Below are 17,728 nucleotides of genomic sequence, written 5' to 3'. Positions count from 1 at the left end.
TCAGACAAGCTTATAATATTCCTCAACTACCCTCTTAATCTCCCTAGGTTACCCTATTACCACCCTCTACACAGCTAACACAAGACAACAACCCTGTGACCAACATAGTTGTGTGACTGAGCATACAGCCCACTAGATACTTTATAACCTTTGCATTCTAGCTGGACAAATATTCAATATGATGTAGCATTTACCCTTGTGTATCAAACCATTGTCCCATAGATTGTAAGCTTGCGAGCAGGGCCTTCTTACCTCTACGTATGTATGTATTAACCAGTATTGTTTTATTACTGTTTATTCCCAATTGTAAAGCGCTACGGAATCTGCTGGCGCTATATATAATTAAATGTTGATACTGATATTAGTTAGATTGATATTCCTCTGCTTATTAAAAATAGTAGCAGTTAATCATTTATTGGCATAAAGGAACAATAATTAATACTGATTATTTTGTTCTTCAGAAATATTCACAATGTTAGTATAAGAACTAAATTATTAACTGCAAACTATTACTCACGTGATACCTTCTTAAATGGCACATGTATGCTGAACTATGTTCAGTAATAAAGAATACTGTCTCTGATACATAATGGGGCTCCCTATGGTATTGTCCCTTAAGCAGGTGATTGGTTCACAGTCTCAAAGAGGTGTCCAGTTGTGTCTAGCTGGTGAGATCTTCTTCGGCTCCCAATAATGATGGTCTGCCCAAAGAGAGGCCACAGTTGAAGTAAATAAATGAATGTAATTTTTCTGATCTTAGAGCAAAAGGAAGATAATAATCCTAACTCTTATCTCTGGTGTAGTATGGGAGTTGGATTACTGAATTTTTGGGTAAAGTATCCAAAAATCACTGTGCAAAATACTGTACTATATTAGAGGAGCAGTTGCTTGGGTCCTGCTCCCCCCCCCCCCCCCTCCCAAAAAAATTATTATTTTAATGAAATTATTATCTAAAATTTTGTTAAAAAGAAGCTTCAGAGAAGTATTTTGCCCACAATCTAAAAATTAAAATGAAAGAAACTTTCTTTCATTTACATTATCATAATTTAATTTACACTTTGCATTTTGAAGAAAAAAAGGAACAATGTTTCACAATATCAATGCCCTTTAAGGCTTATTAAAGACTCATTTGAGCACTTTTTATTTATGTCTACCCTTTATGCACCATATGTATTTAAGTTTTGAGCACAACTTGGCTTTAAAACACTAACCTTTGGATGCTGCTGGGGTAACGGGTTAATAAAGTATATACAGAAGACAAATAGAGCTGACATGTCTCTGAGCGATCCCCTTGTCTTAACCCCCAGTGCCAAGTCTTCTGCGATTGTTGCTAGCAGCACTTACTCTGGTAATTGCAATCCTTACGTAATATTTTTGTGGCAAAGATAAAGTAAAAGATGAACATTAGAATGATATGATTCCTAACCCTATTATTTTATCTTTTTCAGATCATAGACAATCAACAAGTTCAAATTGACAGCATGGCTTCAGAAATTCAGGTAAAACCCAGTGTTGGGCTGCTGGTAATTTCTTCTATGCAAATTGCATTGTACAGCAATTAGCTATCACACACAAACAAGTTGATTTTTAGTTTCCCTATGGCATCATTTAAAGTGATCTTTTTTTATTTAAATAAATCCTTTAAAAGCTGAAGGTCTTTTATAACTTTATAAACAGGCAAGCTTTCAAAATTTGTCTTTTTTTTTTTTTTAAATTCAGGAACAAAAAAAAGCATCTCTTTGATAAGATCATGCACATATCACCCAGCGACTCCTTGGTCATTGTGAAGAAGCACAACACTATAGTGTTGTTATTTTTACTTTCCCTCCCTTTTAAGCTTACATAGTCGAGTACTATAATGAAACTGACTTAAGACCGGTGGTAGTCACTTTAATGATGCTGTAAACACACAGCTATATAAATAATCCGAATGAAAACAGAGCGACATGTGAAAAACACAGACTTACTGTGAGGATACCACCCTTAGCTGGGATGGCGGTTACCCTCTGTGGGATTCAACTCGGTCTGTTAGACCAGAGTATATGCAAAATAAGACTTTATTTCGATGACACAAAACCACAAGACATTTACTAGATACAGGGTAAATGGTAGCATGTATCCTCTTGCAGTCAGCACTCCAAAATAATAATCCAGTCTCTTTCAGAGTCTTGTCCTTCTGCAATATTACCACTACCGATTAGCTAGACATTTACCATGTTGCCCAGCCTGGGTTACTGACTCACATAGACCCTGTCCTGGTAGCTTTTTCCCCCAGTGGCACTACAGTGCCTGCCCAGAGTCTTTTTTGCTGATGTCTTGTACACCAGGACCCTCCAAACTAGAATCACTCTCTTGGCATCCTGATCTCCTCATATTCTTGGCTGTAAACACAGGGAGTAGTGTCAAATGTCTCAATCCTCCCCCTTACAGCAGGGGACTATCAGTGGATACTTTAATTGTTAGACATACAGTCTCTGTTACCTTGACTAAACAATGGAATGGCTTGACTCAATTATCTGTTTGGCTGGATACACTAAACAAAGGGTTACAATATAACATAAAGGAATGATACTTCACATTTGCGTGAAACAACAAGACATTTGACACATTGTATCTGCAACATTACACAATCTGAGTTTGTGATATGTTTTGATACAATAACATTTATATTGATACATATTAATACATTTCCCAATGCTATTTCAGCCAGTATATTACTGTGGAGGCACATTGCATGTCATATAGAAGTTCTAACCTAATTACCTTTCAGATTACCTGTTGACCTAGCTATTAAACGTGGGCTGCCAGCTAGCTGTGTCAAGTTATTCAGACATTGTTCTGATTACAAACCAGGTCTACGCCACACCTCATAACAATGGGCATTTGAGACAAATGGTAATTACCTTAACTAACGCAAGCAAAATGACTTCTGCTGTCCTGTTATTTTCACACAATATGGCAATATTCTTTCTATTTCTAATACATACAACATTGCAGGTAAAGGAAGGGCAAAATGTACCTAATAACATGTAATAATACACATAATACACCGATGCTCTGGTGTATATACTTAGACTGGGCCAAGGATTAAAACGTATATTAAACTTTGAGAAATGGATGATGAATTCAAAGCACTCAGTCCAGTAGCACCATTTTCGTGACATGTACGTATACACAGACTCGGCACAGTTTCGATGTGAGGAGAGCCCGACACTTTAAAATGACGTCACTTTGAATCGCAACTGGCATATTTAAAGTGGCAATGAAACGGACCTGGCATAGGGTCATGAAGTATGAACTTTAATCCTAACCCTGATATGGTAAAGTTCATACTTACATTACATGATCATACCCTGGGTCCGTTGCATTGCCGCTTTAAATATGCAAGTCGCGGTTCAAAGTGACGTCATTTTAAAGTGCCCGGCTCTCCTCGCATCAGAGTTTTCATTCAGATTATATATGTCGCTGTAAACACTGTCCGTATTTACAGCATTGTGAATACGTGCTACACCCCATAAGACAAAGGCTGGCTCAGAGAATCATGAGATTACCCAGAACTAGTTTAATGATTATTCACTTTTACCACAGGGGTTTGTACACTTCAGTAAAAAAAAACAACCACTATTGTAATAATAATAAAAACAAATTTTTCTATATCCTTCTTTCTGGCCTTAGAACTTCATCAAACGTTATATGATGTAGACATATTTTGTGTACTTGGCTACTTAGAGTGCTACCCCAGAAAATTACCCCATGTGATGACTCATAAAAAAAGATGCACTTAAAATAAAAAAAGTTATTTAGTCTAGCATGATGCTAAAGACCTCTAATATTGGAAAAATCCATATTTTACTTATGTAGACAAAGAAAAAAATATTCCTAGATGCACTGGCCTGTTGCAGCTTTGTGAATATTTGACCAACCATTGAAATGCAATCCACTACCGTTAGTTATTAAGGTGATTTATAATCTGAAACTGCCGAACTGTAAATATTTTTTTTTTTTTTTTTAACAAAATTCAAATTTTCTATGAAAATCGATAAACTTAAAATGACAAAATGGGATTGAAACAAGAATTGAACTTGATTGCTTTTGGGAGTACCATAAATGTATATGCATACTCAAGCCTCAGAAATATTTTTTTTTAGCACATGATTAATAACAAGAGGGATTTGTGTGAATAGTTCATTATTCATTGTCTGGAATCATTGCCTGAGGTGGAGCAAACTCCTTTAATTACCTGCCAGAGCACCAGGCTGTCCTCCCTGCTTGATTAACTACGTATTGTGCCTGAAAACCAGGTATTGCACTTTTAAATATTTTATGTAGGACATCCATTGTTAGTATTTAGCACTGGACATACAAAACCTGCTATATACCAGTAAATGAACACCATATGATCAATGACATAGAAATGCTTTTCACTAAGGAGAGGTGATGCTCAGTGCCCCATGTTGGAGGAGACACTTGATGTGGATCAATGGGGCTGGTTAAACACTTAAGAAAAGCCTCAAAATGGCTGTAAGGCATCCACATTGCCTGCTGGAGCTGTCAAGCTCTGAGGTTACTGGCATTCCCTTCCTACCTATAGAAGAGACACTCTGATGTTGCTGCAATACAGTGAGAACGTGATAGCTAAAAAACATGGCCTGCAATTAATGAAGCAGGGTACCTTGTCATCAGAAAGGATTGCTTTGTTGGCAAGAAGCATTGACTATACATTCCCTCACTTAATTTTGTTTCTTTCTGTAGACATTAAGAGATAAGCTCTTCCAGGAAAGATCGTGTGTTCTTGAACTAGAGAAGAAGTTTGCAGAGAAAGCAGAATGCACACAAAAGCTGCACACACTTTGTCTGGAAGTAAGTAACTGTGACATGCTCCCTACTGCCATATTTAGCAGAATATTGCACATATGGCATTAAACAGATAAACACTGTTTAGGCTTTTTTCCTATTTACATACTTGGTTAAAAGTAATGATTATGCACAGTGGGAAAACCAAGTATGATCTCAGAGCTATCAATTAGACCGACCTCTCTTCAGTTCCCTTACTTTACTGAATCCCCCTTTGCATTAGAGCAGTTGGTGTATTATGTAGAGAGGTGGAAGCACTGCTGCCCAATCTCATCTAATTGACAGTGACATCAAAGGTGTTCAAGGTAACCGCTCCTTTATTAAACCCTGCTGGGTAGGCTTAGCCTTTAAGCCTTTTTATTTTCTTGGCAATGTTACATAAGAAAAAGAATTCAAGTCTGTCCTTGACATAGTAATTTGTTGTACAACTAAAACAGTTACATACAGTAAGCTTGTTTTACACACACAGGACACAGTTATTGTTAAATTTACTGGCCATGTATTTTTTAAGTTCATGTATCATATTTTCTCAAGCACTAGAAATCTATACATTGAAAATCTATTTGATCGATGTTCTGTTTCTAGTTGGCTCTTGTTATTAAGGATCGTACTTGGCAGCAGGGTCTGTTTACGGGATCCTGCCAAAGTTATTTAATGAGAAACGAAAGTCAGGGTTTATGTTTGTGTGTAACCACAAGAATATTATTATTTCATATATCTGTAGTACGGGATGACATATAGGGGAACGCACTGTTAGATGGGCCACAAGACCCAGAAAGGTCTTTGTATGAAAAGAACACTTATTATTATTTTTTATTATTATATTATTATTAGATGACCTTTGCTTTATTATGAGTTATTGCTCCGAGAAGGAGTGTTACCAGATACATTAATCTACAATCTAGGTAAATAGACAGCAATTATGACTTTTTGTTAAATGAATATAGGCACAAACATATGAAATTATACTGGATGTGCAAGTTAAAATTGTATTAATATATTGCAGGCTGCCAGTAGAACAACCTAGTGATATGTCAGTCCAGTAGACTACATATGTTTGCTCTTTTTTCCCATGCAGAACCAAACGCTAAAGGAAGAAAATAGCTCCATGTGCAAACAGCTGGAGGAGCTACTTGTATCCAGACAGCCATTGTCAGAGAAAATGCCAGTTGCAGAGCAGCTGTTTAAGGAGATGTCCTACTGTCTGTTTGACCTGAAAGCACTCTGCAGTATTCTGAATCAGCGAGTACAGGGCAAGGAGCCCAATCTTTCCCTGCTCCTGGGCATTCGGTGTAAGTATATATTTTGTATGTTACTAAAGGTGAGGAGGTGTGTGAACATAATGTAGCCGATTCCTTATACCAATTTATATCTGTATACTTAGCGTTGTAGATTAGGGAACCTCTTCAGTTATTAGCAACACCCTCCATATGATTTGTCCATTGTTAGTATCCAAACATTGTTGCCCTTAAGAATTTGTGGGTGCCATTCTTTCACAGTCCAAGGCCCAATGTTGAATTATTGAAGTATAATGCTGTTCTCTTATGCATAAGTAATATTAAAGCATCCACTCAGATGTTGTTAGCATATCTTTTGGATATGTGTGTTATTTAGTTAAACATAAGTAGGTTGAAATGAGCAAATGGTGACAGCGAACACAAATTCTTGCTAAGTAAGATATGACCATATATACAATAAACCATTGCCATTATCCTACGATGAAATATCATTGTGAAACCATTGCAGACCTCCTATCCACTTAATCTGCACAGTGGTTGCATTGCTGCTACACAATGCTGGGTCATGGGGCATGGTTTGTGTATAGTCTCCCTGTTTTTGACTTTGTTTCCTCTGGTTGCTCCAATTTGCCCCCAACCTCCAAGTACGTAGCGGTAGATTAATTTGCTTTTAGGGGAGATGTGAATGATTAAATATTCTCCACAAAGCGCTACATAATGTGTAGGTGCTATAGAAAGGACTGTTAATAAGTAACTTAAATAACATGCAAGGCTCATCTTTCACACTGCGTTTGATGCTTTTCACAGCTGTTAACTCCTTTTCGGAGGAACACGAAGCTAGCAACCACAGCGCCGAGAGCCTCACCAAGAAACTGTCAGATGCACGTCAGTTACGAAGAGACATTGATGAACTAAGGACTACATTATCAGACTGTTATGCTCAGGATATGGGGGATAATTGTATTACCCAGTGATTGACTGGGAACTGACGCCATCACATTAAATGCTTCTTTATTGCAGTTACATGCATTTTTATCTGGAAGCCATAACTAAACTGGAAGATGTACTATGCACAACACACCTGTGGTGTTTTCTGTACCACATGTCACCCCTCCTTCACCATGGAATGAATGAGCTGGTCATTGTGTGGAATGTTCTATTTTTCTATTATCCTAAACAAATGGAGATTACGGAACAAAAAACTGGTCTATGAATGTAAAACAAATCTGGAAGCTGAGCAGGCAAGCAGAGATCACGGAGGAGCCCATGTGAAACGGATTACTGGCTGGCATCTGAGAGACAATGTGTTTATAATTTATTACATCATTGTTACAGGTGTAATTCTTACACTGTTAGTCTATGAAACATGGTGATGATGCAGAGATTGTGGGTTTCTGGAATGACACTTTGGAGAGATAATTGTCTTTACTGGTGTACTAACCATTCTAGTTTAGATCATCTGTCTACATTTCTTATTTCCCCCCAATAACAAACATTTTGACACAAACATGAATACTATGTATCTGGCAATGGTATTTACAACATAGCTTTCAACAGTTGCAAAAGTCCCTCGGGTACCAGCAGTTATGGTAAAGCTCCCGACTTAGGAAGGAATTTGCAGAGCGATTGGCGAGGCGTGACTAGTCAATATGTACAGCCGCTTCAAAGCCAAGAAAAACATTGGTTGAAATGGAAGTTTTGCCATTTCACAAAGCATACTCCATGGATGGTGATTCCTGATGGTGTAACGCCCTGAAGAGAAATTATTTTGACTGTCAAACTGTTTAGGACACGGGTGAATCAGAGGGTTATTTGTCTGTTGCCATTGTGTAGTAAATCACAACCAGAGCTGCTCTTCTCTCCCTCTCTTGCATTTATGTATACACAGAGAAAGCAATGTCTTGCAGCACAGCAGTTTGGTGGGATGTAAATATAAGCTAGAATATAATAATGCACTCCATAGTTAAGTGAAAAATGATATACACCAGGCCTGGCCAAGGTTTGACTTTCCAAGTGTTGTGAAACTGCAAGACCCAGCATGCTCTGTCTGCAGATAGCCAGCCGATAGCTGTCAAGATATGCTGGGACTTGTAGTTTCACAACACCTGGAGAGCCAAAGGTTGGTCAGCCCTGGTGTATACAGTTATCAGTGCATCAATTGCTGGTGTAATACCAAACTCACCAATTTCTCAAATATACATTAGTGTGCATTTATTGTTATATTACATTTTATGTGTACACACATGTACATTATGCCCAGATCTTTGTATGTACAGTATGAATAAGTCTCATATCAGCAAAGAAAAAAGGTTTTAACTGAGCACCATTACAGAGTTTCAGTACATGAAGATCCCTCTCAAAGTTAGAGGTTACAAATTATACTATTGGCCCTTAAAATAAAATAATACATTTCAGCGTCCTTCGGGTCTGTACAGCACGCTTCCTTGCTATACGCTGACAAATATAGCATTACACTGTATATCACAGTGACAGACCATTGTATATTCAGAACACAATCCTGTCTTCAGCGTTACTTGGTTGTATTATTGGTAGAGCTAATGAATATGCGGGTTAGTAGAAAATTACACAGGTAGACTTTCAAAAGACACCATAAAAACGTCATTATCTACATGTCTACTAAATTGACATTGACTGAATGGTTTCCCAAGTGAAGTGTGTGATCAAGATAAAACTGGGAAAATTACTACAATTTCCTTTTAAAAAGAAGTAAATCCTGTACTTTAAATGATCAGCCTCTTGAAGATAGTGTTTTCTGGTACTTCTGTTGATTACATTTGTGCAGCAAAGCTTTTGTCTTCTGAGAATGTTACTTGCAACTGACTTCTGCTTTTCAACCACTATGCATGTCTTTAACTGCTCTGGGTTGTCTCCATTGTCCGTACTTACACAGCACTTATGTAGCTATGCAGATATGTATTGTAGTGATATCCTGTCATGCAAATATACTGTAAAAAATTCTCATGTAGAGTCCCATACCAGTTCTTGTAGGTCTTTTTAAGCCAATCTGGAAATCATTTTCTTTTTCTTTTTTTTCACTGCAATGACGGGTACAAAACTACATATTTATACACCTCGGATTGTAGTGAACCTGACATATTGTGCTCCATATTGTAATATCACTCTTCCTTAAATTGCTCTAGAAGTAGCCCTGTGCAACATTGTTTAGCTTGCAAAGACAATCCTGTATTTGACTACAAGCTTTTATTTTTTGAAGCTTATTTAGGACCAGTTAAACTATAGTGTGGCCATGGCATGCTAAGATTGTAGGCAGTGCCTAGTAAATGCTTATATAACCAGTGTGCTACTATAATGGTGGCAGATAACTTATGGAGAAAAAACTAATTTCTACTACAAATAACAGTCAACTATTGTTATTTATGGATCTTTTTAATATTAACACCTCTTTTCAAGAACTTCTAGCCTTCAGTGTACTCTTCTCTTTATACTGGTTTTATTCTGAATGCACAGTGACATGTTCTTGTCATGTAAGCAGTGTAACGTAACACAAAATGCTGCATGCTGACCATATGATGGCTGTATTGATGGCGAGATGAAATCTGCATGACACAAAACTGCATTAAACTCTGTTGTGACATCTCCCAATATCATGGGGCTTAAAGAATAACCAGTAACTATGTACCATCATTGTATTTTCCACGTTCCACCTCCCTGACACTACAGCAGAGCAGAAAATACATTTTGGCAATCTTTATTCTTTCCTTTCTCCTAGAATCTAGATTGACCTTTTTTTTCAAAGACTCTTAAACCAAGATAAATACTTGCAAGAAGCTCTGTAAAAGTAAATGTTCATTCTTTATCATCTCTGACAATGGCATACAGTTTATTTTGTGTTGCCAATTATATTATGCAATCAAACTAGTATGTTTATACATTTTGGTAGTCCACTTTCTTTATGTGCATTCTAAATGCAAATATATGATCAATGGCTCATTAGCAATATTCTATCTGTGCCTTGTACCAGCCTGTGTTGCTCAAATCTGTGCCCTATCACTTCATTTCATATATTCTACATCCATATTAGTGGTATTTCACTTTTTAAAACCTCTATGGGACAGATTCAATTAGCCGCTAGGTCCTACAGGATATCACCTCGATGTCTGGCTGTGCATATTGCCAGCTATCACGGTGCAGAAATCTCTGCTCGTCTTCCATAAGTGAGAGAAAATGAGCAGACATTTTAGTAAAAACACCAACGCGATGTGTCGCCACGGATTGTTCCGGGGACACATTGCGTCACCTCATGCTGACGTGAATCTGCCCCTATAAGTGTTTTTTTTTGTTCATTACACAGTGTCCAGGAAGCATGAAAAATAAGGCAGTCCTCAAGAAAAATCTTTTAGATGTGAGGTTTTTTTTTCTTTCTATTCAATTGAATAAGGAGGCATTTTAGGAGCATATATGAAGCATCAAAGCAGTTTTAAAATATGCTACCAAAATACATCTGCCTTTAGGACATTTACGTATGTCAAAGTGTTGTTCAAATTCTAGGAGTTTTTTCTGTCACAAATTATGTTGAAAATGACACAAAAACACTGATATGTTTATTATTGTACATATATGTATTTTTTTTTTAGTATATAGCTTGAGATACATAGTGTGCATTGGGTGTTACTATTTATTTCTGTATTACCAATACATGGCTGAATGAAGAAAGTGCTGTTGTTTCATAACATTATTTTAAAGCACAGCTTTGGGTGTGAGAATTTTAAATCATGTTTGTTTGCGGGCTCTGTTTGTAAATCCTTGAAAATACCTCATGTAAATACAGGTGTCATGTTATTATTATAAGTAGATGGAAGCCACTGGTTGGTTCCCAATTTATGCCTTTCACTTTTCAAAGGCGGTATTATTATTTTTTTGTAATTTAGATTTACAGCTAGAATTTTGAATGCCAAAGTTCTATTTATGAGGAAAAAAAATATCCTACATTTTAGCAAGTACAACCTTTTTCACTGGATTTTGTTTATGCTTTTCAATATGTTACTGCAGAGTAAAATGCATTTTGTTACAAACCAAAGTGTCTTGTTTTGCTTTTTTCATTTCATTTCATTTATTTGCAACTTGTATAGTTCAATTGACTTATCCAGGACCTTTTGCTTACATTTTCAAAGATTGTATTCTCTACCTTTGTCAAACAAGTCTCACTGTTGTAGATGTTACACTGGATTAGCTTATACCAGAGTGTGTCCTCAGATCACTAGTTTACAACCTACATCTCTACAACTGTTGCACCAATAGTGATGTCTAAAAATTATGAAAACTGTGATTTATGAAAAAAAATAATAGAGTACAGTGAATAAAGTGTTCCATAAAACTTTATTATTAAAAGATTTTGTTTTTAAACTTTTTTTTTTTTTTAGGAGTAGTTTTTGTTTTTCTTGTGCAACACACATGAAATATTGCAAAGCCTATCGGTTACATACATAATCCAGTAAAATTAATCCGTTAAAATTTACAATATCTTAGAACTGAAGATATGATTAGAACGTGTATGTACAGTGTAGACAATAGGGCACAATAATAAAAAAAATAAAGGAAAAATACAACTTTGATATAAAAAAGCATATATAATAGGAAAGGTCACCTATGGCTCTTACTTAAAGGGAGGAACAATATTGATTCTCCAACCATTTTCTCCAAATTTCATAGTACTTATTGGGCCACATACTACCTTCATAGGTATGTTTTATAAATCATATTTTTTCAAAGCTTACCCCATTACTCTTCAGACAAAATCCACTTCAATGCTATGTACTTTCTAGCTAGAAGTAGAGATAACAAACTTGAAAATATTTTTTTTGCCTTTAATTTCTAACTCCCAATAACTGCAATATCTGAACACACACCATTGGAATGTCGATAAGTTTTTTTTTGTTTTTTTTTTAGATAAACTTTGTCAGTTGACTTTAATACCTCATGCCAGTGTCTTTACAACCTGACACAACCCCACATGTAATAGATCTTAATATGCAAACTACCATGTTGAATCTAATGAAACTCTAAAATATGTTTTAAATAATGTGTGTTGAGTAACATATTTAATTAAACAGCACCACCATATTACGCAGAGCTGTACAGAGAATATCATTCCCTAACACACACACACACACACACACACACACACACACACACACACACACGGTCCACTTTAGTCAGAAGCCAATTAACCTATCTGTATTTTTTTTGTTTGTGGAAGGAAACCAGAGTACCCAGAGGAGAGCTTTGAGGTAGCAATGCTAACCACTCTGCCACTAATGATCTACTGTATATCTGTGACCTACTATACTGAGCACTGATTATACCATAGTAGTGTTCTGAACACTAACCTCCCTTATCTTATCGGTTATGGAGTCTTGAGTTTTTCATCCATCTAATCTCAGCTGGCAAATCGCATTTCTGTATCTGATCCGGTAACAAAGGCCTTTCGTACCACTTGCATCCTTGAAGAGTGCACCAATATGGAATATTTCATATGTCAGACCAGTCCTGACAGCCTGTGCTCTGGTGGCATTAGTCATAATACCATCTTATATTTATAAAATTAAGATCTTGGCAAATAAAATTCATTCTGAAGGGTCTTATGCACATTATTACAAAATGCACAGGAATGGCTGGATTTGCTCCACCCACCATGGAGGTTTGGAATCTAACATGGTGAAGGTTTTTCACCAGGGACCCCTGGAAAGAGTTTTTGTCTTTGCTCCTTACACCACAAAGGTCGCAGTTCTCCAGATGGGTACCACTTGAGACTGACCGAAAAAGATGTTAACAGACAATGGGAGACCAGAATAGGAAGGATAACTTAAAGCGTAACGGATACAGGATACTAGGATTATCTGAGAAGCATATAGTGCCGATACCATTATCTGCTGAATAGGAACGGATACAGGATTTAAATGGAATACACATTGTGGCGATTATGTAGTATATCTAATGACTGACGGCTATTTTCTGTTGAATTTATGTATAACACTGAATATTTTTATGTAACCTTTCAAAGTGTATTTTGTTAACTGACCTGAGTCTGACCTAGGCAAGTGTCAATGGTCTTTTGAAACTAGCTAGGCCGAGAGACAGATCTATGACTAGTTTGTGTATGCAGAGTAGTGAGGCTTAGCCAGGCAGAAAGATCAGAGGTGAGAGATTCTCTGATGTGCCCAAACATATATCTTAGTGATAATTTACTTCGGGGAAAACTCTGTATCATTTTGGGCATCCATCTAACTTAGGTTAAATATAAAATTCCTAAGGTGGGTGGTGAAGAGTCCAAAAAAGAAATTGTTTAAAAATCCCTTGTTTTCGACATCAGATTGTCAATTTCTTTGAGGAGGGTTTACCACGACTGAAATATGCCATTCTTCTCAATGTGTACTCCTCACACGCCAATTCCTGAACTTGTTCTGGTTTTATTTCCTATTTTATTTTCTGAAACTCACTTGTGCAACCTATTGTCTATTACCTTTTTGTAAATAAGCCTTGAAAACATTTTTCAGATTAAACATATCTAGTGCACTTTCCTTGAGTCTTTGTGAATTTACGAAGCCCAGGGAAGCTCATGCTACATGTGTGTGATTTAAGTGTGAAACATTAATAAGTGGTTCTGGTGAACGTAAGGACACCATCAGGCACGGGCTGGCAAAGTTCAGCCCAGGGGCGCACAGGCGGCCGCATCACATGACACATTGATGGGGGGCGGCCCAAATAGCTGTCAGACTGAGCGGCCCGGTGGCCCAATGCCCCCCGGCCCAGCCCGCCCTTGGACACCATAATAAATCCTTCATCGTGGCAGAAAAGGTCAGCTGTTCAGATTGCTGTATCTGGGACAGGCTGCTCGTTCGTGACAAACTGGTTGGTAGCTTGGTGGGATTGATATAATATTTTTCTTTTTATCATAAGTTAAGTGAACTAGGGGTGTGTGATTCTAAAGAGAGTCAGCATCCCAATTGACCGGAGATTACGCTCAAGGCTTACAAAATTTTAAAGGACATACTGCACATATAGTTTCCAGCTCTAGTGAGCCTAGAGAACATTATTTCCGGGAAGACTAATGCTGTGCGAGGAGTGGGGGGGGGGGGGCTAGTTCTGCAGTACCCCTAGCCAGAGTGTATCTAGATTGGGCATCTGGCAGAGGAATATGAGACGTTGGGGTACTAGATATTCTGCCTGCCACGGTATTGTTGGGGACTGATTTGGGCAGAATGCATGCTGCTTATATAAATGAAAGTGATGTTTTTGCTGGTGCAAACTAACTCTATTCTTCCTCAGGTGAACTTTGCTGACCAGCATAGAATAAGTGCAAAAATATGTAATGAAATTTCATGTGCTGCCGAGAATACTCATGCAGATTTGCAGGTACCTGTGATGCAGAGGGAGGGCTTATATGTCAATGTATTTGATGATAGTGCTCTTGTTGGAGAGACTAACCCTTTACATCCCCTAGCTTGTGAATTTGATCAGGGCAAAATGTGTGAGATTGTGCCTAAATGTGATACCATGTCTGCTAATGTTTTAGGTAAGCAATTTACATGTACCCAACTCTGAAGGTGTCTCAAAGTGTGAAAATGTATTAGGAGTAGTGACTGTGAGAGCAGCACAGAGGAGCTGTGCATTAACCCTGGAAAGTGTGGAGGGAAGCTTACTAGAAACTAATCCCCCTCTACCCCCCCTCCCTCACCGTAGAAATTGCAGGCACAGGCAGTGATTTTGAATGAGCCGCTGTTACGACTCTCCCTATACTTTGTATGTGGCAGCAGTACCTCAGTTCCACCAGAGGTGCTGCTGTTCTGCCCTTGAACATTACACCATGCCTGTAGTAGTTAATCTCTTTACCTAATTAGAACTGCACCTGTCTCACAGCTTCAAATACCTGCCTCAGTCTGTGCAGTTCATCATTTATGCTGTTTGATCTCCTGTTTGTTACGGCTAACAGTATTATAATGAGCTTGTAGAACCAGTAGAAGAGGTCTTCACCTATAGCATCCACCTTTCCCGTAGAGCTGGTAATGCTCACAGGTACTCAGATGCTCCCAGGACTTACACTCAAAGTATTACAAGCTTATGAACGTACTGCCGCCCGAGATAGCGGAGGATGGTACAAGCGAAGTAAATGGCAAGGCAAAGGTCTGGGGCAGGCCTGTCCAACCTGCGGCCCTCCAGATGTTGTGAAACTACAAGTCCCAGCATGCTCTTCCAGCTATCAACTGGTTGTGTACTGGCAAAGCATGCTGGGACTTGTAGTTTCACAACACCTGGAGGGCCGCAGGTTGGACAGGCCTGGTCTAGGGTCTGAAGCAGGATATGTGGTCAGGTACAGGCAAATAGTCAGGGCTGGTAGTGATCAAAGGAGGTCCGGGTCACAAAGCAAAGGTCAGGGCAACGAGCAAACAATCAAGGTCCAGGTTCCAGACAGAAGCTTAAACACGGTAGTCAATCCAAAAGTTCCAGCAAACAGCACAGGAGCAGGCAAACAGGATACAGAGCGCTATAACCGTCAGGGAGGCTAAGCCCTCCCTGCCTTAAATACTCATGCTGCCCAATGGAGATGCAGGTTTCCACCTGCACTAAATCAGCCCCAGGAGGCTGAGTTATAATTAAATACACTACGCACCAGTCAAACAGCCCGGTGCAGCGGCAGCGAAGGGAATACGTTCCGACTGTTGCCCAGACAACTGGGACGCAGGAAGTGGTAGTGAGGTCCCAGTCGTCATGGAGATGGTCGGGACGCGACACACAGGCAGAGAGTTGCGGAGGCTAGGGGAACGCCGTGGTTCGTGACACTGTTGTGACCTCTGCCTGATTTCTGGATTATGCTTCTTCGCTTTTGACCCTGAACTCTGCCTGGATACTGGATTCTGCTTGAACTCCTGTTGCCATGACCTCTGCTTGGTCACTGGACTCGGCTTCTCTGTTTTCTTCCCTGGACTGCCTCATGCCTCCTGGCAATTAGGTAACGCAATATACTTGTCCCTGCATTCAAACTGTATTTGTCATTGCTTGGAACTTGTTATTTCTGTGGACTATTCCTGCCATTCATCACACCTGTTCATAATTGTTTATTGGAGTATACCTGTTTATCCTGCTACCTGAAATCTGTATTTTCCACGAACTGAATCCTTGTTCATATATTTTGCCTGAAGAAAGACATTTGTTTTTTATATCTCTGTTGTCGCTTCCTGAATTCACTAGGAATCATAACATGATGAACTGCCATACAATATAACCCTGCTGATTGCACGCCCTCTGCTTTAGTCCTGATATTCCTAGCGTTTTTGTATTGAACTCTGTATTTGGCTGTTGATCCACAACTACATATGCTGCAGGTGGACATTATTCAGCTCCGTTACCAAATCATACAGGTATGTACCTTACTCCCAGAACTGCTTAAAACCCTTCCTGCTTCTGTGTTGAGCAGTTTCAACACAAATTCTGATTCTAGAGCAACAAACTCCTCTAAAGAAAGCATGCAGATCACAGAAACTCCTCCTGGAACTTCTTCTTACATTAATGGTGCTCCATCTATGGTAGTGTCGGTGGTCTCTACCATCAGGGATTCTAAACAGGCAAGCTACCTGCGTCCCCATCTGACTGAGGAATTCTTGAAGAATTGGGTCTTCTCTGTACTCCATTGGAGAAGAGCCCAATTGTGTCTCCAGAGAGATCCTTTCAAAAGAAAAAGAAGAGGAGAAAAGCCTGAAGGGAGCTTGTATGGACCATCTGGAATACGCTTATTAAAAGGGGGGGGCTATGTTATGACTCTGCCTATACTTTGTATATGGCAGCAGTACCTCAAATCCAACAGTGGTGCTGCTGTTCTGCCCCTGAACTTTACACCATGCCTGTAAGAGTTAATCTCCTTACCTGATTAGAACTGCACCTGTCTTACAGCTTCAAATACCTGCCTCAATCTGTGCTCTGTGCACTTCATCGTTTATCACTGGCTGCTGCTTGTTTCTCCCTGTTCCAGTTTTGTTCTTCTGCTGTTTGATCTCCCGTTGTGACCTCAATTATGCTTGTTCGCTTGTGATCCTGAGCTCTGCCTAGATATTGTATGTATTGTTATTAATTTTTGTAAATAAACCTTGGAACCATTTTCAGATTAAACATATTTTATCTAGCGTACTCTCCATGATTCTTTGTGACCTTACGAAGCCCAGGGAGGCTCATGCTACATGTGTATGTGATTTAAGTGTGAAACATTAATAAATGGTTCTGGTGAACGTAAGGACACCATAATAAATCCTTTGTGGTGGAAGAAAAGGTGTAAGTGACTAAGGTGACACCAGTCATGGCCAGCTGTTCAGATTGGTTAGAATTAATTTGCAGGTACTGTATTACAAACCTGGCACAGCCCCAGAGAAAAGGATTTTTATACTTACAATAAATCCCTTTCTCTGATTCCATCTGGGGGACACTGCTACCATGGGGTTGTAGTTAGAGAATGAGGAGTTGACATTTAACTAGTTAATTTGTGGCTGCTGACAGACTCCTCCCTCCTGCAACCCCCTGTAGCTAGTCAGTGTAATTCTAAAGCCCTCAAGGAAAGGGAGTCGGAACAACCAAGAAGCAAACAGCAGAAGTAAGGGAATGCAGTGTCT

At 38.7% G+C, this 17,728-nt stretch overlaps 1 protein-coding gene across 3 annotated transcripts in view; it reads left to right on the top strand.

Moving 5' to 3' along the window:
* Window positions 1-11,169, top strand: part of CEP85L (centrosomal protein 85L) — a 181,468-nt gene extending 170,299 nt beyond the window's left edge. For 2 of the 3 annotated variants that reach the window (XM_075202980.1, XM_075202979.1), the window contains exons 10-13: window positions 1,449-1,499; window positions 4,753-4,860; window positions 5,933-6,146; window positions 6,900-11,169. In XM_075202980.1, coding sequence (XP_075059081.1) covers window positions 1,449-1,499; window positions 4,753-4,860; window positions 5,933-6,146; window positions 6,900-7,066 — 540 coding nt within the window. In that variant the 3' untranslated portion in view covers window positions 7,067-11,169. The remainder of the gene's footprint in view (window positions 1-1,448; window positions 1,500-4,752; window positions 4,861-5,932; window positions 6,147-6,899) is intronic. The other variant, XM_075202982.1, reaches the window with a different exon arrangement.
* Window positions 11,170-17,728: the final 6,559 nt, after the last annotated feature.

This window comes from Mixophyes fleayi, chromosome 3 (genome assembly GCF_038048845.1).
Source record: "Mixophyes fleayi isolate aMixFle1 chromosome 3, aMixFle1.hap1, whole genome shotgun sequence".
NCBI lineage: Eukaryota > Metazoa > Chordata > Amphibia > Anura > Limnodynastidae > Mixophyes > Mixophyes fleayi.
The sequence above is the reverse complement of the archived record's forward strand: the minus strand, read 5'-3'. Positions and strand labels throughout refer to the sequence as shown.